This window comes from Harpia harpyja, chromosome 3, assembly GCF_026419915.1.
Source record: "Harpia harpyja isolate bHarHar1 chromosome 3, bHarHar1 primary haplotype, whole genome shotgun sequence".
NCBI classification, from domain to species: domain Eukaryota; kingdom Metazoa; phylum Chordata; class Aves; order Accipitriformes; family Accipitridae; genus Harpia; species Harpia harpyja.
The window spans coordinates 6007460-6034609 of NC_068942.1; the positions used below are offsets into that span (position 1 = coordinate 6007460).

A 27150-nucleotide genomic window follows, 5' to 3' on the forward strand; every position below is an offset into this window, starting at 1 on the left:
CTCGGCCTCAGCTCGGCCCTGTCCCCAGGGAGGTGCCCAGTGCCCAGGGCCAGAGCTGCCCAGCTCCTGACGGCCATGTTACCGCACTGCGCTGCCAGCTCCCTGTTCCTTTGGGAGCAGTTGGCCCTCGCGGTGTCCTGACATGCTGTCCCCAAGATGAACTGCTAAACTTTATTTTAATTGAGCCACTTCTAAATAATAGCTTAACGAATAAGCATTTCGGCAAGTATTTCTGTGATCTTTTATAACAAAGAATACTTAATGCATTTCCCCTCTTTTCTTTACAGCTTTGAACAACACAACTGTTAGATTGACACCTCAGTGGCTAACCTTCCCCCTGTTTGAATGATTATTAGTCCAAACATAAACCAAAACTGCAAAAGGGCATATCATTAAGCAGAAACACCTTGCAGATTTCAAATAGTCTAATCCTGAATTGGAAAGCAATTTTTTTCTTGAAAATGTTTATAAACATTTGCATTTTACTAAATTACACATTTATTCTATATGGGTCATTCCATTAGTTATCCCCTGCAATGACATTTCTGTCTCTTGCCATGATTCTAAATAGGAACATGAAAATACCTTCCCTTTTATGTACATTAAAAGATGTTGTGTAAATGGTACAATTAATTATGTTGCATTATGCAGTGATGTATTCCAAATGAGATGGAGATGTAGTCAGGTAAAACCTGCTTCAATCTGGGCAGCTTAATGCATTATGTAATGATGATTCCATTAGGAACACATATTTTAAGAATATAAGCAAAGGATACATTAATAACTAGGTTACACTAACTGCTTTTTGCACGTGTTATCCCTGGCACATTGACACTGTAGAAATCACATGTGCTGCCTTGTGAACCACAGTCCTATTCAAAGCAATAAAGTATAGAAGATGGTAATGCGTGCTGTCTGGATCTAGCCTTCAACAGATCATCTTTTATAGTCCTGCTCTTTAAAAAACATTCCGTTCTGAGTAGGTCATGAAACTTTGGAAATATACAGGCTATCCAGAATAATGGATTTAAATAAATATTTGACATCATCTGAGACAGAATATTGAACATGGTAACAAATCCACTCAATAGAGTGCTTCCCATATGAACCTTAACCTCAGAAACACTTACAATTCATGTTATACCTCTCTTGATAGGCTGTATTTAGCAAATGCTGGACCAGCATGTGTTCCAGCTTTGATCCTCTACTCTAGGCACATAATTCCATCAGATTACCTCTATCTGAGATTTTTCTTGCTTAAGTAAACTTATCCAGCAGCAATTATTGCATACTTATGGAGCTTTTAAATAGATTACACAGGCCTAAGTGAACTGCAGAAACTTTCCCCTGGAAAGTGGGGAGAAGTAACAAAAGAAGAAAGGATTACATTTGTAGGGAAAAGGGACAACCCAAAAACTGGAAAACCCAAACATTGTTTGGTTTTGGTTTAGGTATTTGAACCTTATTATGACAAAAATGTTGCCTCCCTGGCATTTGGTTTGTTTCAAACTGGGCCTCAGCGGCCAAAAATACTGAAAATACTTTAAAGTAAGGCAGTTGTACCATTGCCATTAAATATAAGTTATAATAATTCTGCTTGCAGAGGTGATGTACAGTAAGAAGATATTTTTAAAGAAATAAGAAACATGGTCAAGAAAAATACTTGAAATGACAGTAATGGTTTAAAAATAAATGGATCTAAAAGAGCAAACAAGTTTCCTTCAGAGGAGGTGGTGGTCTATCCAACAGTGCTGTTCTTAATTTCTTTTCCTTATCACAGAGGTGATAGGAAACAATCCTCCCCAGCCCTAAATCTGGAGCTTTCACAGGGAATGCCTATATGGCAATCTCTCATATTCTTTTGCTCTGTGCCTCCTTTGCCTTTACTGAGCAGAGTTACCATAGAGACACACAATCCTCAAAGGCCTTCTGCCCCCACGCTCTCCAAGTGAGTTGCTGGGGAAGGAAAGGCTTTAATAGCTTTTTTCCAGTGTTCTGCTAGTATTGTCCTGGCCTCAGTCCATATTCAGCAACAAAAAAGATGAAAAAATCCTTCTTTCCTCCCCTCTCAAACCCTGCCAAAGCTGAGACAGAGACACCAGAAGCCAGCATGTCTTCTTCATTAAACTATCAAAATAAACAGAAAGGCAAAATGTAGGATAATAGTGACACTTCCATTCCTTGGAACTGAAATGTATTTCATTATGAACGTATTTTCATTTGTCTTTTTGAAACATGTCGTTTGCTTATACAGACTTTTCATTACTTACTTATAAATATATGCTGCCAAATAATTTTCAGCATGTTACAGTGAAATGTACTTAGTAGGCAAACTTATATTGTGTGTACTGATTTATGGTTTGGGGAAAAAAACCAGTTTGGTTTACAGATTGAGTTGATTCTTTCCAACGCATAAAAATGTGGGTATTTAGCAACTTGCTATTTAAAATAAGATGTTTTATGTTGGATTTATTTCTCTTTTGCACTTCAACATATTCTAAAAATTCTAGTACATAAAAGCTAAAATGTATATTTTAAAAACTAAAGCAGACTGTCTCCATTAAACATGAGTTGCCTTCAAAATGCTTTTTGAGAGAAGGCTACTATAGGATTTTGTATATCTTTTCATTAGCTTATGGTTCTATGGAGTTCCCTGTGCTGCCGAATTTTACCTTATACCAAAAAGAAGAAAACATGACTCCGTGTGAAATCTAGCAACTATTAGTAGGACAATGGATGACTAAGGAAAATACAGGACATATTTTGATCATTCACATCCAAAGTTAAAATTCATCCATTCCCATTTTTCCCAAGATCCCTTGCCACAGGGAATGGTCTAGTAATTTCTGATTAATGTGGGTATAACATTAATTTTAAAAATGCTCTGTAGAACCAGGGTTTGTTAAAATCACATGTAGATGTTTGTGAATACTGTGATTTGATTATTTCCTGGGGGTTTTTTCCCTATTTTTTCCGGGTATTTTCTTCTTTCTACTTCTTCTTTTTTTGGGGGTCACAATCCATGAGAGTGACTTTCTAAAGTTTTTTTCCCTCTGATTTCCTTCCCTCATCACTTCATCCTGTAAAGAGTGCTCACCCATTTCTGAATACAAGAGGTTATCTCAACCTGGAATTTCAGCAATGCTCACCTTATTTGATATTTCCATAGATCTCTGTACACATTTATTAATTTGGTATTTAGGCAGTAGAGGCATTAGTGGGATTTTGTTGTTTTTCCAAGTGCAAATACCTGGTGCATTATTTTTAACAGGAAATGACAACATGCCTTTAATTGCATTTATAAGTGTTTAAATAACTTGAACCTGACTATTCCATTATAAACTTCTTCAAAAGAAAAAAGGTAAGGTAAGTAATGACATTTACAGCCAATTTTCAAATATAGTAAAAGCTTGCACAAAAGGATACTAGCCAAGTAAGAGAGATTATATGTGCTGCAAGGCCAACCTGTAGGTTTAGATTCTTCCTTATAACCTGCAGAGTCAGTGGACTGTTTCTGGGGCATTTGTTCAGTTTCAGGTGGGAGCTGCTCATCATTGTCTTCAAATTCTGTTGGCACAAATGAAATCATTAGTAACTTTAACCAAGCCATTGAGGGGTGATGAAGACACTATAGAAATAAAGATATTTTTGGATCACACTGCAAAACTTTTATTTGATCACCTGCAAAAAAGGAGTTAATTACTCTAATGATCAGGTATTACACACTGACCAAAACATTTTAAAATCAGCTACCTGATCTATGGGGAAAGGCAGACCATCTGTCAGATGCCACATGACTGTCAATAAAGTGGAGAAGTACTTTATTTAATTCAGTGCTTTTACATAAGAATATTTTTCATTATAATCTATGTGTTCTGTGCTCAAACTATGCTCAAAAACAAGACCTTGCAAAAGAGCGCACTTTGTGTTCTACAGAACAGCTCCTATTGGGCAGAAGTGCTTCTGACCTGAAGAAGGGCTTGTGCACCTGAGGGCTGGTGTAATTTTTCCAACTGTATCCGTTGGTCAATAAAGAATATTACTTTTTCCTACAAGCCTTTTTTTGCTTATGCCCTTAGACCACTGTTAGAGTAATAAAACACCACTAGTACGTCTCAAGTTATGATTACCCAAACCTCAAATCATATTAAACAAGAATATATTTTAAAATCTGAAATTACAGCATTTGTTTTCAGGTACATCTCTTTTTTGGCAAAGAAACCACAAACATCATGAAAAACAGGTTGGAAGCATTGAATTTCTGATTTATGCAGAATCAGGAAACTTTATCTCATAAACAAGCATCTTCTTATATGGTTAGCAGATAAAAACCCACAAACTTTAGCATGTGTCAAATTGAGAAAATTCTTCACTTATTCTAGTTCTTCATTTCCTTTCGATATATACAGGAATGCAGTCAAGCAAAATGAGTTTTGATGCTCTGTAATAAATAAATCAAGAGTCCATAACATACACAGAGAAGAAAAAGACATGCAGAAAAATATGTGCAAAATGGAAGACACTTTGTTAAGGCTGTCAACATGCAAATTCTCACATGCATACATAACTTAATCACAGACAGTCCTAGAGACTTCAATGGAAATAGGTGTGGCATAGAAGCTAATCATGTCTAAATTTTTACAGTGTGTCTAAACACTTAAGAGATTTCATTTACAAGACTGGTGCCGGATAGGGTCAAGGAAGACAGATGGACAGACATTAAACAAAGTAAATTAAGAAGATGTCCTTTTTCTTGTAGATATTCAGAAAGTGACAAGAGCTTTCAGAGATGCTGATAGCTCTAATCATAGCTTTTGTTCTTTTTTTCTGAGAAGGAATGCATAGCTGTACTAAACCAATACCCCTTAGCCTTTATTTCTCTGAATGAGAGACAAAAGAATTTAAGAACTGAAGGTACTTGAGATCTAATTGAGAAAGTTGTTCATAACCTTTCTGTTTCAAATTTTGAAATTTCTCTGCCTAAAATGCTGTGATTACAGGTGTTAAAATGTAATTATCATACCTGGCTTATGAAGGAGGGCAGAAAATGGCTTTGAAGATCATGCAACTTTGCTCAAAGACTGAACAAACTGTGAGGTTAATATCACTACAGCTTGCTTTGAAGTTTGTGGTACAAGTAATTTGCTATCCCTTGACTGCAGAATAATAAACTGTCCTTGTTCAAACTCTCTCACTGAAAAGCCTCCAGTTAGAGGTAGAAAAAAACCAAATCAGGATGCAAGCCAGCCAAGAAAAACAAAGTTTTTATTGGTTATATTTATCTCCAAATATATTTAGAGGCTGTAGGACTAAGCACACACCAACTGCCTGCTAAATGTTATAATTACAGTTGATTCCAAAAAGCATTTCTCTTCAAAGATGTCGTGGTTTAACCCCAGCCAGCATCTAAACACCACGCAGCCGCTCACTCACTCCCCCCCACCCAGTGGGATGGGGGAGAAAATCGGGAAAAGAAGCAAAACCCGTGGGTTGAGATAAGAAAGGTTTAATAGAACAGAAAAGAAGAAACTAATAATGATAATGATAACACTAATAAAATGACAACAGCAATAATGAAAGGATTGGAATGTACAAATGATGCGCAGTGCAATTGCTCACCACCCGCCGACCGACACCCAGCCAGTCCCCGAGCGGCGATTCCTCGCCCCCACTTCCCCGCTCCTATACTGGATGGGACGTCCCATGGTATAGAATAGCCCGTTGGCCAGTTTGGGTCAGGTGCCCTGGCTGTGTCCTGTGCCAACTTCTTGTGCCCCTCCAGCTTTCTCGCTGGCTGGGCATGAGAAGCTGAAAAATCCTTGACATTAGTCTAAACACTACTGAGCAACAACTGAAGACATCAGTGTTATCAACATTCTTCGCATACTGAACTCAAAACATAGCACTGTACCAGCTACTAGGAAGACAGTTAACTCTATCCCAGCTGAAACCAGGACAAAAGACTAAAGAGGAAATGTCCTAACATGCACAGGTTTAATTTTTTTTTTTTTTTTTTTTTTTTGCTGTTTAAAATATCTTACTGAGTTTAACACGATGATAAAAATAAAAAAGCAAGAACATAAAATAAAAGTTGAAGAGATGGATTCAACCCTCCACCATCTGTAATATGAGGAAGGGAGTGTTAGTATCAATATTAAAGAGTTCATAACAAATAATGATATTGACAGCTGTGAAGGATAGTCACGGGAGGCAATGGCTGGAATTATCAGCTCCAGCTACCCATTTATTTCTTGCAAGAGCTTCTGCCCAAATAGCAAGAGTAGCAGAAGAGACATCAGTGAAAATGGGGTTCTACTAACACACCACCCTGAGCTACTGAGGCATAGGCATACATATGCTCCAGTTGAGTTTGCTGTAAGAAGGGGGTAATCTGTGGCAGAAAAGCAGGGCTGACAAATAAAGTACAGAAAATAAAAGTCTTAAACCATGACAACTGTTTGCTTTGGTGGATAAGACTAATTGTATGGGATATTTTATTGCTGAAACGTGACATGCCAAGTTTTACTTCAGGAAGATTGGAATGAACTCACAGATCTACCTGAAGCTGTATAACTCTTCTACAATGCCTGAAATATATGCTCATGAATTCATATAGCTGTCTCCTAGTATAAATAAATCCATACTCATGCAAAGCTGCTGCAAAAATGCTTAAATACAGTAAGAAATTCCTCAAAATAATTTAAGCTTAGAATAATTGTGACATGAAAAAAGATGTGGGGCTGTAATTTTCAGCTAGACACTACAAGCAAGAGTTACCACATAAATTGTTTTGTGTACCTTCAACAGACATTTTCAGCATTGAACCTAGCTTCCTAACCCACTTAAATACATTTGTTAAATTGACCCAAATTCTCCTTCTCCATTTACTTTCACTCTCGTTAAGACATGTGTAAGTACCTTGCTCATTACTGGAACCATTTTTTCCTTTGAAACACAAAAAATACAATAAATTTGAATATGTTCAGTCCTGAAGCAATCCCAGTTACTTCAATGTCCCACTGAGGTTACAAAAATTGCAATTATTGAAATGCACATTTATTTATATAGAATAGAATAGAATAGAATAGAATAGAATAGACGATTTCAGTCGGAACGGACCTACAACGATCATCTAGTCCAACTGCCTGACCACTTCAGGGCTGACCAAAAGTTAAAGCATGTTATTAAGGGCATTATCCAAATGCCTCTTAAACACTGACAGACATGGGGCATCGACCACCTGTCTAGGAAGCCTGTTCCAGTGTTTGACCACCCTCTCTGAAAAGAAATGCTTCCTCATGTCCAGTCTAAACCTCCCCTGGTGCCTCTTTGAACCATTCCCATGCGATATGATATATGAGACATCAAAAGAGCACAATTAGGGCTCTAGAGTATTTTTCTGAGCTTTCATTTTTATACCATAACTTCTATATTAAAAAAACCCAAACTGTGAACATATCATTCATTTATATTTTTGTAAAGACATGTCACATGGGAGAAAAGCTGCAGTCAATGTGCTGATGGCACTACATGTGAAATAAAACAGATGTCAGGCTAAGAGCAGCATGACTGAAGTGTTTTGGTGAGTCAGTATTTGATTATTGAAATCAAACGTAGGCGTAGGAAAACATGATTTTCTCTGAACAAGGACTTATCACGTGTTAAGAGCACAAGTGTGTGTAAGACATTATTACTTCTATCATTAATAATTGTTGTTTTGATGTACTCAGATCAAAATGAGTTAGATATTCAAAACTAAGATGAACTTTGTTGTCTGAGACAGAGGTAATAGAGTATCTGTGTAGAACCCTTTCTATTTAATACTTCAGAAGTCATTCACTTCGGAGAAGAGCTATGTGTTTTATTAGAAACTATAAAGAGTTATAATGTAGAATTTTTTTAAAGTTTATATGTCATTTAAAGAACCCTACAAAGCTAGAGTATTTTTTTCAGAGAGTAGGTGAAATGTTACCTAATTAAAAATTAAAAGCATGTTATCATATTCAGTCTATCTTATACAACCTTTATGACTTAGGCCTTGTTACATATATGTAAAATAAACACTAGACTGGATAATGAAAGAAAGTGTATGTGAGACACATTGACAATAGAGAACTTAAGCTTGGCCATAATATTTTTCTACAGAAACCAGTATGTTATGTTTGAAAGGAAGACAGTAATGGCAGTCCACAGCTGAGAGAGAAAAAAAAAAAAAAAAAAGTGGGAATTCATGCGCTTCAATTTTTAATTTCAGCTCCAGGCATTAGGTGATAATTTAGGCTATGATGGAAAAACCTTGAGATCCCATAGCAGGGGAAGAAAATACTCTAAAGTCCCCAACCTAGTTCTTAATGTAGAGACAGATACTTGTGCATGGTACTTCATCTTGACAGCAGATCCAAATCAGACAGCAACATTCTTCTAAGAAAGTAGGCAGTGATTAAAGGCGGCAAAAAGGAAATTACAACCCTGCAACTTTTTTGACTGTTGAGGTTCAAAAACATTGAAACTAACTGGAATTAATTCTAAACCTCAACCCAACTAACAGAATTGTCTGAGTTGCAAAAATCCAGCCTATTTGTGACAGCTGGCCTGCCCCCAAAATCTCACTCCTCACAGATTATTCACTCCTGCCCAGGACAATTATATTTTAATTGCTGGAAACAAAGTATAGCACAATTCTGGTATAAAAGTAGGATCTTTACAGGAAATAAAGAGTGGCTAAACAAAAAATAATGTGGTTTTGTCAATACAGAAAGAAGCAACATAAGAAAGTCTTTACTCAAAATGTTTTATTAATATTGTTATTAGAGGGGAAACTTCATGTAATACACATAATTCCATTATTTTTTATGTTGTTAGGTTATGTTATTAAAGGCTAATCTCCATAAGCACAAAGAAGAGGAGGAACAATGACAGGTGGGGGAACCCCAATAACCTAATCAGAACAAACATAACCTTGACTTGGCTCCCCTCAGGGTCATTAAAAAAGGATGATGAAGGCATTGTCTGGGTGTGAGATCTATTGAGATGAGTCAACCAGAGAGGCTCTCCCTGGCTGAGGGGGGATTTCTGCCTACAGGGTATGAGATTCATTAGGGGATGCCAGGAAAAGCAGTTTGGGATTATGCCATTTATAATATTATAAGGCATTTCTGAGAAGGACCAAAGGCAAGGAGAAGGAGGGATCAAAGTGGATTGAGGAGGAACTAGCATGGATAAAAGAGTAAGAAAAGGATGAAAGGGGAAATGGGAATACATGCTCAGACTCATTACTGCATGGTCCTGGGGACATGGAGCTGCCTCAGCCTCACATCTGCTGGGCGACTTGGATTCAGTAATTCATAATGTATGTTGCTACCAGATTCAGCAATTCTTAATGCATGTTAAGAGAGCCACTCCTGAAATAATTTCCATTCCCCTTTAATTGCTTCAGGTTGAGCTTCTTGAAGGAAGAACAGAAAATCAGACAGTTTTGCGATTTTCTTATTAGCTGTTGGCTAAAGTTCTAACAATGTTTTCTAACTTGTGAGGGGATACAGATTTTTTGATGAGTAGGAAGTTTCAATACAGTTAATAACCCACTTTTAGAAAAGTTACTAGAGGAGATAGAGAGTCCTGTCCTTCGGATTTATTGAAAACCGTAACTGTGCTGCCTGATTTAATACATGTCTCTATTCTGTAACATCCATAAAGAATGACACATAGAAATGAGTGCCTGAATCAGTGAAGGAACCAAAGATAGTAATATAAAGTCATTTTTCTAGACGCTGAATGTAAAAATAAATTAAAAAAATAAAATAAAATAAAAACTGTAAAAACTGTAAAATCTGCATAAAAACCAAGATGTTAAATGATTTGAAACACATAATTAGATAAAACAGAAGTCAAATGAGACACACTTTCACCTTTCTCCTCAGCAGCCTCTAGAGATTGGTCTTCCTCTGATGTCAGTATTTCTTGCATTTCTTTTCTGTAAGTAAAAGGTTATTCATCTTAAGACTTATATAAATGCTACTGGAGAAAGTTGCAGATATATTAAATGTAAAGTAAAGATGTGGAAATATACTGTTGGGAATTGAAATATAATTTGAGTTGTACGAAATAAAAATCATATATATTTTATCATCTAAAATGTTATTGTCTCATTGAATCAAAAAGCTGGACTAATGAAAAGCTAATGAAAATGCATTTAGCAAAAGAATCTTCTGCCATCATATTTACTGATCTAAATGAGATATTCCGCAAAGTTAACACATATTGGCTGGCTTCCTACACATCACAACTAGTCTTAGTGTACTGTTTTAGTACATTTGTGTTGATAAATGCACCGACACCTTTAACACAAAGGCTAGAATTTTCTTGTGCTCATTTTATATGTTCAGATATTTGGAATATTTTACCTTGCTTCTTCATCTTCTTTCTTTTCTAAGGCTTCATCTGTTAGTCTTTTCAAAATCTTAGAATTAATTTCATCCCTATTTGCTAAGTATGTCCTGCGTAGTACACAGGCTCCTGCAGTACAAGTACACAACAGTAATGAGTTTTATGCATCTGTATAAGATCAAAGTTGAGTTAGGAAAATTATTTAATAAATGATAGACAACTTTCTTACTTCTTTTTAAAGCCATATATAATACTGAAATGTTATTATACTGTTGCTTTCTAAGGTTTTAGAGCTTTGCTTTCAATTTCAAGCACCTAATAAACTGAGTCTGGGATATGGGAAGGTTATGATGAAGACTATAAGGGGAGACAGCACTGAAAGTATTTGTCTTATATTTCCATATATCTTGCATTACTCTGGCATTTATTTTGTTTGTATGTGTACAAGGAAAACTATGAAGAAACAAATGAAAAAGATTCAAATAAAAATATAAAGAATGTACATACCTTTACTACTACAGCTGGTTGACAGAAATAAAGAATATGCTGCTCCTACTAGGAACTCTACTGACTTATTTACTTTGGCAAATAGATTTATGTTATATGGCTGCGTAGCTGAAATCCATTTCCATTAGTGGAGTTATGCCAGTTTAGACTAGTTCAGGGAATAGCTTACAAAGTAATGAGTCAGAATGCTGTGAAAATGTAAACTCCACAACTACATTATTATTTAAGCAACAGAAATTAGTGGAAATCAAATAAAGAGTTAACACAATTGCCCAAATGAAAAAAAAAAAAAAAAGAATAAGATGAAACAAAATAGCTAAATTCAAGGAAACATATCCATAAGCAAAAAGCTACACTTTTAGCCAAAACCTATAGCAGACATTACCATCTAGTCTCTTTCACCTCACTTTACTCATACTTGTTCCTCCCATATCTCACGTGATCACTATCATCAACTAACATAAAATGTATTTTTATCTAAATTTGAACTGTGAGAAACATGTTACTTAACTGTTAGGAACATTGGTGTTGATCTGAAGCAGATGATAATTTTGTGTGAATGTTTTGTATTTTAAACCAATACTTTCTATTAAATTTATTTTTGAAAAAGGGAGGTTGAGAGAAGGGAATTTTTAAAAAATGTAGTTTGTAAACTCATCTTTACATAATTCTGTCTCAGTATTCTGCAAAAAAGTTGTGAGAGTTTTCAGTGGCTTTGCCTGGTGGCCCAGGCACGCACTTTCCCACGTTTGTGTTTTCTCCCAGTATTATGAGAAGCAGCAATGCCAAAGAGCATTAATTTACTTCATTATTCAGAGTCCAGATGACACTGAACTGAAGTGAAGCAGCTTTAATTACAGGATTATCATATGCAGAACATCCAGAAGAATCACAATTACTATACTATAACTAACCATTCTTTCTTCCTTGGGTACCAACACATGTGTTTCTCACTCAAAGGATTCAATATTGTTTCATCCGATGAAGGATTTCAGTATTACTTGATCAAATTGAGCAAGCGACCTATAAGCCTTTAGAATAATGGATATTAAATTAGCAAAGTTCTAAGTGGCTAAGCTGAGAATAGCTGCTACTGGTATTAACAAGAAATAAGCTAGCTTGCTAATGGAGCAGATTTGTAAGTAGCTCAGCTGATTCTGGTTGAAAGAACAATGTTCTTCCAATGTCCTGTTTAAATGCAACTGGAAGTCTGTTAAGAAAATCTCTATGCTACTATTATATTTCACTTCGATTTGTTATGATAGGCTACAAATAGTATGACTTGTATTCAATTTGCGCATGACTTGTTTCAAGCCAAGACAGTAAAAATATATGCTTTATCATTTAAAGTATGTTAATTCATTTCCTCCCACCAGTGAATGAAACTTTGAAGAAAAATAAGTTGTCATTGATTCATATGAAAGCCTGATACAGCTCCAGGGATAAAATTAGGGTATAGACTCATTATCATCTCAAATACATTAAAAATGGGAATCTTGTATTTATCTTCCAAGCCTGAAATCTACTTATACGTAGGGCCAAATGGGTTGTAATTAAGAAAGCAGTCTTTTTTGCTATGTGATATAAGGACTATAACAGTGTTAGTTCAAACAGAGACACCATCAGGGTTGTGAGCACAAAATTTAAGTTTCGTGAAGGACCTCTCTAAGTTCTAGGAAAGACTTAAGCTTATGCTTTAAAGAATCTGCCATCTATCAGACTAGAGAAACAGAAGGTGATTGCGTGGAAGAGATGACTACCAAGAGTATAAAATAGATTGTTCAGATTAGAACAAGTAATTGAGAGCTAGGTTTTGAGAGCTAGTGGGAATGGCAGAAAGGTGTACATTGCAGGAAGGAAGCACATAATTTGAAAGCCCTAGAGAGGTCTTAATTTGAAAGCCTCTGCTATGGAGGCTTCCTTTCCCAAAAGAAAAAAAGTGGGGCAGTCACTATTGACCAGTTTTCAACATGGTTCCCATGAAGAATTATCTATTCCCAAAGTGTCTGATCTAGAATAAAGCCTTTCAGGGATGATGAGACAACCTTTTCTTTTACCCAATGAATTCACTAATTTGTTAAATTCTGAGAAGTGAAGAGAAAGTTAATGTAATTCTGAAAGCATCTCTCCCACCTCAGTCCTCTCCCTGCAGAAAAGGCTAGAGCTTGACTCCTGCTGTTATTTAGTACACTGTATTAACAGTACATTACTGCATGCCAACTACATGAATAAGGTGCTTTTTGTGGTTGTAAGAAAGGACAATGCAGTGTGTCCCAGAAATCAGGTTCATGAACATTTCAATATGCTTGAAATGTCTGGGAAGCAAAGATGAGGCATGGAAATACAATTTGTCCTTAAGTTCTTTCTGTAAGTATCTGAGATGAGGTCTTCTTGAGTCATAGGAACAGTAAATACAATTTTCCAACAAACACTGGATCTAGAACTTTCTCATAGAAATGTTCAGTCTGTATTTAGTCTGTATACAGGCTCCAGCCACACTGGAAGACTTTTAGTTAAGATGTTTAAGGTGTTACAAAATTTTACGAAGCTATGTGACTCAGTAGTTTAGGTACCATAGCTGAGTTGTGAGGATGATTAGCTGATCAGAGGACATGCTTCTGAAAAGCTTTTTTTTTTTTTTTTTTTTTTAATGAGATATCTGTTCCGAGTAAACTGTGTAACCTTGATTTGCTCAGGTTGATTTTTATATTCAGGGACAATGGTTTGAAAAGGTCTCTGGATTGAATCTAATATCAGGCAGTTACTGAGCTTTCTTGAACTAAGTGTGAATAGACCTATCATTCTTTTCTTGAAGGGAAGTTTCTACTACTGAAAGGCCTTTTATTAAAGGACTGAGTTGAAAAGGTAATGACCAAACATTGCCACAGGGCAATGAAACTTGTGGTGTGGTATGAATCAAGCAGGCATAATCCATTAAGACATGATTTGGCAGGCAAAACTTTTAACAGTGTATGAATCTGTTCAGTTTTTCATGCCAGGTACCAACCTTCCTTCCTGCTTGAAACAATATGGTAAAAATCCCTTCCTCTGAATTCATGGGTACTAAGCTATTCTATCAGTCTGTATAAGAAGTTGCTCAACTTTTTTTGACCCCAGGATGGGGAACAGGATACACCTGCATATAGGTATTTCTCCCCTCCTTTTCTCTCAAGCAGAGAAAGTTCACATCTATAACCTGATTTTGCAAGTGGGGAAACCAGTGCACAGGCAGGGAAATTTGACTGAGAGCCACATTGCAATCTGGTGGCCAGCCAGACATGGAACACAAAAGTCTGAAACTGCAAGAGTCCAGTGGTATTTACTGCTGATTGTAAATAGGAGGAAATTGTAAATAGGATTATAAATAGGAGGAATTTCCTTTACTGTTTTTGTAAAGCATTCCTGTTTTCAATTCTGTGTAATTCCCTTAATCCAAATTGTAAGAAATTTGGGGTACCCTTGTTGATTCACTGGATTCTTCCTTCTCTAGACTCCTGAAAATTTATAAATGGGACATAACTACTAGTTCTTCTTATAAGTGTGCTTTATATACAGATATCAACACAGAAAAAAGAAAATATTAAGTGTCATTAGTGTGCATTTACTAACCATCTTTTTCTGTATCCTTCAGACAGACAACAGTGTCAGGTAGGAGTCCTTTTTCTGACAAAGCTGACCAGTGATCTACTGACAGAGGGTAGTTATCCACTACCCATCCTCCTTTTTCTGGAGCACCAGGAAACCTGTCTTTGTTCTTCTTCATAAGCTGTTATAAAATGTCAGGTTCAGTAACATAAAAAGATTAAGATAGTCTGTGAACTGTTAAAAAAGATTGCACAATAAAAATTATTTTCTAAATCTTATGATTTTTCCCTATTGTCATTTCAGGTCAATAAAAAGTAAGACATTTGTAACTTTATATGTCTGAATGAAATAAAAACATTTTAAATAAAAGGAGATTAATGTGCCAGTGATTTTTAAGGTTGCCTATAAAGAATTTAGATTCCAGTTTCAAACAATTTAACACAAATTTAAAACAATTTGAGATTCTTGGATAAACCTTATATACAATTTTTTCAAACACTTTTATCTGGTGTTGAGCTCTTTAATAGTCACTAAGAGTATAAGAATAGGGCAAGCATACAGTGATACTTCCCTCAGATAATTCTCCCAGCCTTTAACAATTTGTAGCCCAGGTACTTTGCAAGACAGAATTAATTTGTATATATACATATAGTTGTCCTCAATAGATTTGTCTTTCATGATCTTGCTCAGTCTCTCCTCAATCCTACGTAAGCTTTCAGACTATGTGATATAAACTAAACTGATCTTTCAAATGGAAAAATTAAGAACATATATTGATAATATATAAACTGTTACAGGTTGCTCTTAGAAAAAAAGTGCTTTGCTATATAGTACTTGTAGTTTTACCTCTGCAATAGCTCTCTCCAATACTTCAGCATATATTTCAGGTGACAGTGTAACTTCGGAGACTGATGCACTTTTTATGGCTTCTTCTACCATCGCTTGAACTTCTGGGTGGTCAGCAGTTATCTCTGATATTCCTAAAAATATAGGTTGTTTTAAAGCACTTCACAAAATTCTGAAATACTTATTTTCTTTGGCTAGGAATAACTGCTAGGCAATTAAATCCAGCCACTTCATAATTACAGCGCAGCAGTCATTTTAAGCAATATTACACAATCATACTGAGAAAGAATCAAATACCAGTTCTTCTGAATGCAGTTCTAGAGGGTATTTCATAAAGATAAGGTTTAAGATCTTGGCTTGCTCTCTCTTTACAAAAAAACCCTTTTAACTGTACAGTATTTTCTACCACTAAGTGAAATATTGTTTCAATATGAATGGAATGATGTTTGTGTACTAGAAAAATCAGGCACCTGCAGCAGCTGAGATTTGATTTCTCTATGATTCCTAAATCAAAAGGTTGACCAGATTAATTTAAAAATCAATTCAAATTATAGATCAAGACAGTATATTGTCAAGAATCAAGAAGCCTGCATTCCCTATGATGCAAAAAACGTTCATATTGGATCCATATTTTGTTACTAATTGCTGACACAATGGACTGTAATTGTTTAAAAAATTTTTTAAGGAACACTCAGAGTTAGTTCACAGTTTACATACTAATTTGATAAAATTTGGTGAAGAACTGTTTTAAGCAACTGCAATATCTACTATGTGAAGAGTATAATTTGGAAAAAATGTCGTATTTACTTTCTGTAATTATCCCAAGAGTTTTCACTGATTCTGTTGATACTTTTTACATGCACGAATTTACCCATTATCAGGTTATTTTTGCCAAGTTACAAGCTCCCTGGGAAAACGACAATATCTTCCTGTTTCCATTCTGCAAAAAACCTCAACCCAACCCAATCCCAAACCCAAACAGACTTTACAGTTATCATAGCTAAAGATATTATATTCTACTTCTCCAGTTCAAGAAATAGATCTTTCTTTAGTGCTCTCTTCAATGTCTTTTGCTGGTATAGAATGTCATAAAGGAAGAATATAATTGAAGGAACAAATGTTTTTCTTTAACAAGACAAAATTGTAAAACTACCTCACAATCCACATGTATTTAATTTCCATTTTAGATCCTTATAAATATATTTCATTAATGTCCATTAATTGGATCTACCTAATTATCTTCCTTGGTTGAGATAAAATATCAGTCTGTTCTGTATGAAAAAAATACTACTATTTTTAAACCATATCAGGCTTACAAACATATTTCATTTGTTTAAGGATATTTCAACAGGTTAATTAAAACTTAGCATACTTTTTAAGTTTCTCATATTCAAGTGGCAAAAACTCCTACTCCTGAATTCAGATCCTCTCTTCACTTATTTTTTTGTTTGTGTGTGTGAATTAACATCTATTCTCTTTATCTATTAAAAAATTCTGAAACAATCTTATGCTATAAAAAGATATGTAAGTGAAAATACCAAACTTTTCATCAAAATACATGCTTAGCTCCTACAAAGGTCAGTGGGAGTTTTTTCCCCTGTACACTAACGTGGTATTAATGGGTTAATATCTTTCAATGACAAAATTAACCATTTCATTTTAGGTTTCTCAAAACAACAGTATCAGCAAGGAGAAAATTTTAAATAGTCCTACAAGTGTAAACGAGGGGGAAAAAAAGGTTATCTTTCACTTTTTAATTTGCAAGACACACTGAAGGCATGGAATGACATGCTTAAAATAGCTAAGATTTACTTTTTACTTTTTTGGATGATGGCAGATTTTATAGTAGTGCCCTCTTCCAAGTTTATTCCCTCTCTGGTGTTAGTGGGTTCTTCAGAATCATCTGCTTCTTTGACACTACTATGTTCTTGCAAGCCTCCTATAGTTTTGAAATTGTATTATATTCACAGAAACCTAGATCAGTAGAAAACCCTTTTATACCAATACTTCACCACAAAATCCATCTGACTAAACCAGCTACATGTCAGCTTTCTCTTCATCTGCAGCCTCCCAATGTGTGGAATCCCCCAACACACCTCCTAGGAATCACAAGCAGTTTTCCAGCCCTAGTGAAGGCAAAACTAGTACCCATCAGCCTGTGAGACACAAACAGCTCTCTAGCAGTAGCATTTTTTATATGCCTGTTTCTCCCCTTAAAAGAAAAGAGATCAGAAATATGACAAAAGCCAGAAAAGAATTTAAAAAAACACAAGTCCTAAACACTTTTTCAATTCAACACATTTAATACCTTCCTCTGTTTTCCCCTCAAACAGAACAATGTAGTTCTGTTTGAGCTGGATGTCATCTGAGCACATTAACAGACTGAGACCCTCTGAGCGTGTGTATGCTACCTTTTCAGTTTGAATCAGAAGAATATGTTTTAAGTGAATCTCCTTATCCTTGCCATGCTTTGGTACACATGGCAAAGCAGTCTTGGAACATGCAAACTAATTGATTCCTTCCAGAGGCACATTTACTATGCTGAAACCATTAAGTGTTCAGCCCATAAGATCACAATAGAGCTAGTCTGAAAGTCCCCTGTGCATGACATGGATATTGAACCCTTAGCACCAACTGCTTCAATCTCCTGACCTACTCTGACAGTAGACAGAAACTCTGCGGACTTCAGTGGAGTTTCATAGCCTCACTGTCTATCCCTGAACTGGATTTGGGAGCACTCAGGACAGTCAGGGGACCATTTAACTAATTAAATTGATATATATCTTTTGCATAATTTTTAGTGATTCTCTGTAATTCTCTCAAAAGGCAGAATTTACTAGGTAATTAAATAAATAATTTCATTAGGAATAGGAAATACTTTCTGGGATAGTTACCTCTAGATCTAGATTCAAGTCTCGAAAAATATTTAACTTCCCCTTCCGAAGCTTTCTTACTTTCTATGACAATTTACATCCTTCAGCTGTTTGAAGTTCTGTTTTGCAATAAAAGTGTTTGAGCTCTCTAAGGTTATTAATTAGGATTAAGTTCTCATTAATCCTAATGTGATTTCACAAACCTGTCCTCAAATTATTTACATAGCCAGGAATTTGGAACATGACACTGTTTAATCATTTTAATTTTGGTGTCATAGTTCACCATTATTCTTACTGCAACGCCAATGGTTTTTGTATCACTGTCAGCTTCTATGTTTTGCAGCACCAGAGGAATATACTGACTTCCTGTCAGATATGTATCTACCCATGAGTAAGTCAAATACGGTGATTCCTTGCTTAGTTGAATAAGGCAAAATGGCCTGATTGTCCATTTGAAACATAACTAGAGCTAACTGGAAAAGGCCATTCCAACTCAATGAAAAATTTTCATTTCAAAACAAATAATTTTGAAAACAAACCCACTAAATTTCCTGCAAAAAGAAAATCCAAATTTTGTTTAAAAGATATTAAAAGAACATGTTATTTTCACCTTTTCAAAATATTTTCTGAATTCATCAAGCTGCAAAAACCTGGGCAGCTTAAGAAGCCTAAATGTGACCAGAGCTGGAGAGTCTTGTGAATGTGCCATCTGAGACAGCATACTAGGAAGGTTGCTCCAAAGTGGAAAATCTGTAGATTGTGGGTTCACATCAGCCTAGCTGACAAGCTGTTTTCTTGAACAAAATTTCAATTTTGCAGAGATTTAACTTGTCAGAAAGTCATTCGAAGTTTCCAACCAGTATCAGTCAGAACCAATTTCTTTTTTCAAAAAGAGCTCAGAAAACTCCTTCTTACACATTCATGGTCTCAACTTCAGGGGATTTATATATAATATCAAAAATACTGAATTCTCAAAAATACTGAATACTCAGCTATTCCTTTCACTGCATGTTGTTTTAGTTCATATTTAATGCACAAAAACCATAACTTCTGTAATATTTTGTAAGTCAAAGTGACAGCACTTGCTTCAGTTAAATAACCTAAAGCAAATAAGATAGCTTCAAAGACCATGGAACACCTTATTCACCTGATTCTCTTGACTGTTTTTCTAATTCCAACCTATTTTTCACTGCTGTTATAGCCTTTTCTACTGTATCCCTTCGCACTTGCTCAATGCTTTCTTCTCTTGATACTTCCATATGGGGTTGAATTAGTTTGGCCATATCAAGAACCTAGTGAAATGATTTGAAAAAATAAAAATATCACAGAACAGAAATATAGCATCTGATCCAACTTCTATACAATGAAATTCATTCGGAAAAGCTCTGCAAATTTCAGAAAAATTTACATATCATTCAACTCCAGGGGTTTTTTTTTGTGGAAAAAATAATTTCTAATTTTCATTTACATTTAATTATCTTATATACAAAAGTTATTCACAATATTCTTATGCTAAGACAAATAACTGACATAAATATTTATCTTACATAGAGAGTAAATAAAAAGTATTTTTGAAATTTAGCTACTTTTATATAAATGAATTTCACTAAATTACTGTTTCCTGTGTAATCCATATGTTTGCAATTTGTATGTTAATCACACAACACAAATAAGAATGTGCTTAACTGATTCCCAAGCCTCAGCTGATACCCTTGTTACATAAGACATTTATAAACCTACCTTTCCTTTATATTTGTGTGCAATTAGGTTACAAATAGTTGTTCTTCCAGAGAATGGAGGACCAAATACTAGTACTTTACAAGGAGGAAGTGGCATTGGTGGTAACAGGTAAGGCCGTGGATTCAACATAAATGTTTTCAATGCCTCTGGGGATGACAGTACGTACATTTTACCTAGAAAACTTAAAGCAGAAGAGAAGCTAACAGTTATAGACAGTTATCTTATAAAATAGAAATAAAAATAAAAAGTGTTGAATTTGGCTAACCTGACAGCCAAGTCTGGGTTTCCCATTACAATATCACCTTCCTTTAGAGCCACAGGACATGCTTGCCCCCACCTGCTTCTACGCCATCGATATCTGTGTGCTATTAGTTTGAAAGATGACAGAACCCGGAAAAGTTCATCCTGTTTATTAAAACAGCAATAACAGCATATGTAATTTTTGCCTGAAGCTACATACATCTTGTTTTTAGCCTGTTTTGAAATATTTTGTTGGAAAATAAGGAAACCTAAAAAGAAAACCACATCACGCTTTTTAAAATATTTAAAAAAAAATACATATTTCAGAATTGTAGGACAATTTTAAGGAGAAACCATTTAGGTTTTAAATCTTATTTAATAAAAATAGTACTTAAAATAGTTCCTGTAGGCTTCATTTATTATTTATCAGAAGTTTAAAATGATAAAGAGGTACAAATCAGCCATTTATTGAAGATGGCAGAAAATGGCCAAGTTTTCTTCTAAAGGGGATGAAGAAAGGACCACGGTCTGTGTGGGGGAGTAGCAAGGCCAAAATATCTCTTTTAGGCATGCAGAAATGTCATGTGATAGGAGTAAGTTTAATAGACCTTTTACAGAAGGTGAATAATGAGTGAATTCTAAATTTTATGGTGACTCTAAATTATTCAGAATAGTACAGACAAGTGCTGGCTGTGAAGAACTGCAGAAGGACCTCCAGTATCTAGGAAGACAGGCATTAAAATAGCAGTTCTACACAGAAAACGATGAGTTGTCATTGACTGTCACTACTCAGGAATAGATCTTGGAATTATAATATATACTTCCATGAAAACTGGTCACTGCCCAAGAGCAGTCAGAAAACCAACCTGAATGTTAGGAATATTTAGCAAAGAGAGAATAGGAGATAAAGGTTTATTTTTCTGTTGCATAAATCCTGCCCTCATGTTTACTGCTATGTGCATTCTACCTTAATCTCAAAAAGTACGCAGTAGAATTGGAAAAGTTTCAGAAAAAGGTAATATGACTGATCAATCATACAAAAAGATTTTCATGTAAGAATAAATAAGATTACGTAAACTGGAACTCTTCAGTCCAGGAACAAGGCAGCTACATAAGAACAGGACAGAAGTCTATGAGTTATTAGAGGGCAGATACAGAGCACAAAACTATTTACTGACTTTTGCATATCAGCTAGAGGACACTGAGCTAAAGGTGGCAGGTTCAACACAAATGGAAGCAATTCTATATATAATGTCCAGTTAAGCTGCAGAACTCCTTGACCCAAATACTGTGGATGCTAAAAGCTTACACACAGACTAACACAAACACACAGACTAACTAAATAACAAATACAGATGACCTCTGACACAGAAAGTCCTTCACTTGTGAATTTGTCAGGGACTGAGAAAAGTAAAGGAAGGGTGTCTCTCTGAAAATGCATAGCAGGGCCTCCCAGTTACAGTACCATTCATATATTCAAAGTTTTGTTTAAGAAATAGGAAAGATGACTGCAAGGGAATATAGGTGAAGACATTTATGCAAAGACTTCCGTTTTTCAGTTTTATTTGGAAGGGACGCAAATTATAATTGTCATGATTCAGCAAAATTCAGCACTAACTTTTCATGTTTCTAATTAATTACAGGAAATACAACATATGTGATTTCAGCTATGCAGGATGCTGCTAAATTTGTATTAGCATGCTGTTTCTCATTCAGAAAAATAGTAAAGACTGAGCTAAGAGTCAGCTGCTGAGATTGTTACCTTTTGGCTAAAGTTTCTTTATTTTCTTGGAAGGAATTAATTCTTCCTCTATTGCTAAAACAAACATTTTGTTCAATATTTTATTATAATAATCTAAATTTTTTTTTAATGACAGACTTTCTTCTTTTCATACTCTTTTAAGTGGATTTCAGTCCCAGAATTATCTTAAATTCACATTTCTGGACAATCAAGGCTCAGAAAATGCCCTTATTGCATGGTAAAACAAGCTGGTTGCTGTGAAACAAAGATGTTATAAGCTTACAGCAGAAAATAAAAAATATTTTTATACTTATTACAGTCAATCATATTTTAGAAAAGCACACTTACATTTTCCAGTCCCTCCAGTATTTCTTCTTGCTGACTTTGAAGTCTAGTTATAGGAGCTGCATTTCGAACACCCAGAGATTGAAGTCGAACTACTACTGACTGAAAAGAAAACAGCTCTTGACTTAGTACCAATCAAAACTGCTTTTGTGATCCAAAAGGACCCCCAAAGTATTTTTAAAATTGTAACTTATTATTTATATAATGGCTACATATAAACTAAGGCCCAGTTACTAGCTTGGAGTCATGCTAATTATTGAGCTGAGTTTTAACAAGCTATTTGGTAGATACAGGCAGTGCAAAATGCTGAATCACAGCCTTTGTATCTCCTCATCATGCTATGAATCCCAAGCCTTCTAAAGGAATAGGCTGTGAAGGATTCTTTCCCACAAAGCAGTGGAAGTATTCAGATGAGCTCCAATCTGAAAAGGAGGAAAGTCTCTTTAGGAGATCAGATTATACACACTTGGAAGTAATACAACTTTGGGTAATTTATTCTAAAAGATACTTAAACCAGATGTCTGCCAATGAGAATCAGATTATATTAAATTTAATTGAAGTATTTCCTGAATGTAATCTTGCTTGAATGCAAGTGTTCTTGAAATGAAAAAGCAAATTTTGTCATGTTTGGACTAGTTTCATAATAGGTCTTTGCCTTACTTATAACGGTTGGAATCATTACACAACTTGATTGCCTTTACTATAAATTTTCTGTTGTAATGTTCACAAACAGATCATAAAGGAGGAAATTTTATGTTCCAACTTTGGAAAATTAGTGGGTTTTTTTCCCATAGGACTGCTCTTGGTAGTAAAGTTAAGCATAAATTAAAATAATACTTACAGAATTATAATTGATTCAACTTGTTTCAAACAACAGAGGGGAAACTGCAGGAGCAGCTCACTTCCTACATTGTCAAAGACAATCTCTCACTTCATTTGCAACCCCATACTTTAGGTTCTGATTTGAAGCAACTCTTATTTCTGAGGCAGAGGATATGATTATTTACCTTCAAATTTTATGATTGTAGTTTTTTAAGAGGGAGAACGAGTTGCTATGTTATGAACTAAAAATCTAGACACAAGCACTCAGCAGAATTGTTAAAAGAATGAAGTGTCTTCTATTACACTGCAAAATAATATCAAAGTTCATTAAATATCTGTCATTATTTTAGACATCAGCACAAAATAAGCCAATTCTCTAAATATATCATACTGAAAATGTTTTAATTTCTCATGGTAATTATGATATTTTACACTAATACACAAAATAAAGTGCTAAAAACAGATGGATACAATAGAAAAGAGTTGTTGCTGCTGCCTGAAAATATTCTCATGTAACATATATGTAAGCCTGGGGGCAGTGCAGTGAATCTCATAATTGTTTTAACAGAGCACCAAAAGCAAGCATTTCAAAGGTCATGTTTTCTAATAGTAATTAAATGAGTTTTATATGCAACTTAAAATTTTGCCAACACCTTAATATAGAAAACACTACACAGAACTGAGAAATTATTTTCTAGCGGAGGTTAACTAAGTTGGTGCGTAGCTTACTTACTACAAAGAGATCATCTGGTTGCTGATTTCCATCAACTTCAATAAGATATTGGTAATCCTGTTCAGCCATCAAGTCCTGTTTAAGAACCAAGATATACTCATCAATTGAGTATAGTTAACCAGATAATGAGACTGAAGCTCTGTGGTGGGTTGACCCTGGCTGGATGCCAGGTGCCCACCAAAGCCATTCTATCACTCCCCCTCCTCAGCTGGACAGGGGAGAGAAAATATAACAAAGAGCTTGTGGGTCAAGATAAGGACAGGAGAGATCACTCACCAATTACCATCACGGGCAAAACAGACTCAGTTTGGGGAAAATTAACTCAATTTATTACAAATCAACCAGAGTAGGGTAATGAGAATTAAAACCAAATCTCAGAACACCTTCCCTCCACCCCTCCCTTCTTCCCGGGCACAACTTCACTCCCGGATTCTCTACCAACCCCCCAGCGGCACAGGGGGACTGGGATGGGGTTTACGGTCAGTTCATCACACGTTATTTTCTGCCGCTTCATCCTCCTCAGGGGGAGGACTCATCACACTCTTCCCCTGCTCCAGCGTGGGGTCCCACCCACGGGAGACAGTCCTCCACAAACTTCTCCAACATGGGTCCTTCCCATGGGCTGCAGTTCTTCACGAACTGCTCCAGCATGGGTCCTTTCCATGGCGTGCAGTCCTTCAGGAACACACTGCTCCAGCGTGGGTCCCCCACGGGGTCACAAGTCCTGCCAGAAAACCTGCTCCATGGGCTCCTCTCTCCACAGATCCGCAGGTCCTGCCAGGAGCCTGCTCCAGCGCGGGGTTCCCACGGGGTCACAGCCTCCTTCAGGGACCCACTGCTCCGGCGTGGGGTCCTCCCCGGGCTGCAGGTGGAGATCTGCTCCACCGTGGACCTCCCTGGGCTGCAGGGGGACAGCCTGCCTCACCATGGTCTTCCCCACGGGCTGCAGGGGAATCTCTGCTCCGGCGCCTGGAGCATCTCCTCCCCCTCCTTCTTCACTGACCTTGGTGTCCGCAGGGTTGTTTCTCTTACATGTTCTCACTCCTCTCTCCGGCTGCCGTTTCCGTCTGTCCCAACTTTTTTTTCCCTTCTTAAAAATGTTATCACAGAGGCGTTACCACTATCGCTGATTGGCTCGGCCTTGGCCAGCGGCGGGTCCATCTTAGAGCCGGCTGGTATTGGCTCTGTCGGACACAGGGGAAGCTTCCAGCAGCTTCTCACAGAAGCCACCCCTGTAACCCCCCCCCGCTACCAAAACCTTGCCACACAAAACCAATACAAGCTCATTCTGTTCCTATACATATCAAAGGCTGGACTCCTTTGGACTTCAGCTAAACCAAGATTCATTGTATTGATGACTTATTCTGGAGAGAAACTTTTATTTGGTGATGGATAAATACAGAGAGAATTCCAAAACTGGAGTTACAATGGGTTCGGAAAACAGATTAGGTATTCTAGCTCAAATGCAAGAGAGCTACAAAGAATCAAGATACAGTAATGTTTTGTGTACAAATTCAACTTCTAATTGTCTAACTACATTAATTCTCTGCCAGAAAATGGTGACAATGTCAATTAACAGATTTCTTGGAAATAGCAGCCATGAGACCAATGTTTTCATTTTGGTCCTGACTCCCACTTTCTGTAAAATTTGAACAATATATTTGATTTTTCTTATATTCAGTTTTCCCATTAGTAAATAAGATATTAGACTAAAATCAGACATCCTATGTCCGTTGTTAATGTCTCTGTCTGAGGATTGAGAATATTCACTCCGTTCCTGACAGATGTTGGTCTAACCCCAGCTCTGAAAAAGCCTAGTGAAGGTGACTTTACAACTTTGTAGATACTTTGTTCCAGTTCTTCACTACACTTATGGTCAGAGTTCATTTTCTTGCATCTAGTCTAAGTTTTCTATACTATAAATTATTTGTCCTACCTTTGGTAGAAATAGATAATAATTAATTACTTCTTTCTAATATTCTTCTACAGAGGAGATAATAGTTTGTGTTTCTCTCATACACAACGGTCTCACTAGTACATCCATAATATTTGCTTTTGTACAATAGCATCACATTTATTGACTCAGTTTATGACTAACTAAAACCCCACAGATCACAGATTGTCTGAAGTACTGAGGTCTAGCCAATTATTTCACGCTGTAGTTGTTCATTAGGTTTCCTCCCTAACTGTAGTATTTCACACCTATTTCTACTCAATTTCATCCTAACAACTTACCACGAAATCGAAGTCTGTTCTCCAAAGTTCTTTCGACCTATCCCAGTTCACTGCAAACTGCACATCTTACAAGTTTTTTACAATTTCATCATCTCAACCTCTACCTGGGCCAACGATAGATCCGTATGTTCTTTTAATGTATCAGTGGATCACTAAGTATGTTCACTAATACATTCATCATTAGTGAAGCCTAAGTAAGACCTACCAACTAGCGGCATGTGTTGAAAGTGTTGAAGTTTGGTGTACATCCTGAAGTAATTTAATCTAAACAACTTTCTATTCGTTTGCTTATGAGAAATCCATGTGAGATTGTATAATGATTAAAGATATCACATTTTTTGCTTTCTCCTTCACAGCAGTAACAAGTTTGTTACTCTAGCAAAGAACATTATACCAGTTTTACACAATTTTATCTATAGGTTTATCTAATCCATAGGGAAATTGAAGGGCATAAATAAACAGTAATTGTCAAGCGTGCAGCAAACATGAGGCTTTTGCAGTTGCTTGTACCAGGAGATTAAAAAAAAAAAAAAAAAAAAAGAAAAGAACGAATTATTGCTTTGGACCTGTTCTGGTTTGGGTTTTTTTTTGCAGGGGGGAGATACATAGTAAATCCGACTTTCCTGAACACAAAAAGGAAAGAAAAAAAACAATGTCAGAGCTGCAGAATTAAATAGGTGATAAAGCAAACTGATGGGCTAATTATTGTGTATATAAATCTGCAGGCAATGAAGCAGGTGAGGAAGGGATTCTATTGGAGTGGAAGGCAATGGATGCAAAGAGCAGATTTTTTATGGGATTGCATGCTAGAATGGACTTCGGTAATGGTGCTGATACACTGGGCTCTTCAAATACTTCACTTCCTAGATTTAGGAAGTGTCTGTGGTGGCAGGTATCATTTCACTTTTAAAACTCAAAGTTGATTACTTTATCTTGACTCTAGAGTAGAAACAACACCTACAGATGACAACTTTGTATCATTGATTTCAGTATGAATTTCAGAACTTGGGGATATGTTGTAGCATACCTTGTGTCTACCTCCATACAATAAATCTCAAACTAAAAAAAAAATTAAAACAGTACAAGATATTTTTAAA

General features: G+C 36.0%; 1 protein-coding gene across 6 annotated transcripts in view; it reads right to left on the reverse strand.

Moving 5' to 3' along the window:
* Positions 1-27150, reverse strand: part of LOC128139185 (zinc finger and BTB domain-containing protein 24-like) — an 85625-nt gene that overhangs the window by 42042 nt on the left and 16433 nt on the right. For 5 of the 6 annotated variants that reach the window (XM_052781238.1, XM_052781240.1, XM_052781241.1 and 2 more), the window contains exons 9-18: positions 23819-23893; positions 22267-22365; positions 20203-20342; positions 19938-20118; positions 19345-19489; positions 15325-15458; positions 14503-14659; positions 10404-10515; positions 9903-9973; positions 3466-3567 (exon numbers count right to left, since the gene is read on the reverse strand). In XM_052781238.1, coding sequence (XP_052637198.1) covers positions 3466-3567; positions 9903-9973; positions 10404-10515; positions 14503-14659; positions 15325-15458; positions 19345-19489; positions 19938-20118; positions 20203-20342; positions 22267-22365; positions 23819-23893 — 1216 coding nt within the window. The remainder of the gene's footprint in view (positions 1-3465; positions 3568-9902; positions 9974-10403; positions 10516-14502; positions 14660-15324; positions 15459-19344; positions 19490-19937; positions 20119-20202; positions 20343-22266; positions 22366-23818; positions 23894-27150) is intronic. The other variant, XM_052781237.1, reaches the window with a different exon arrangement.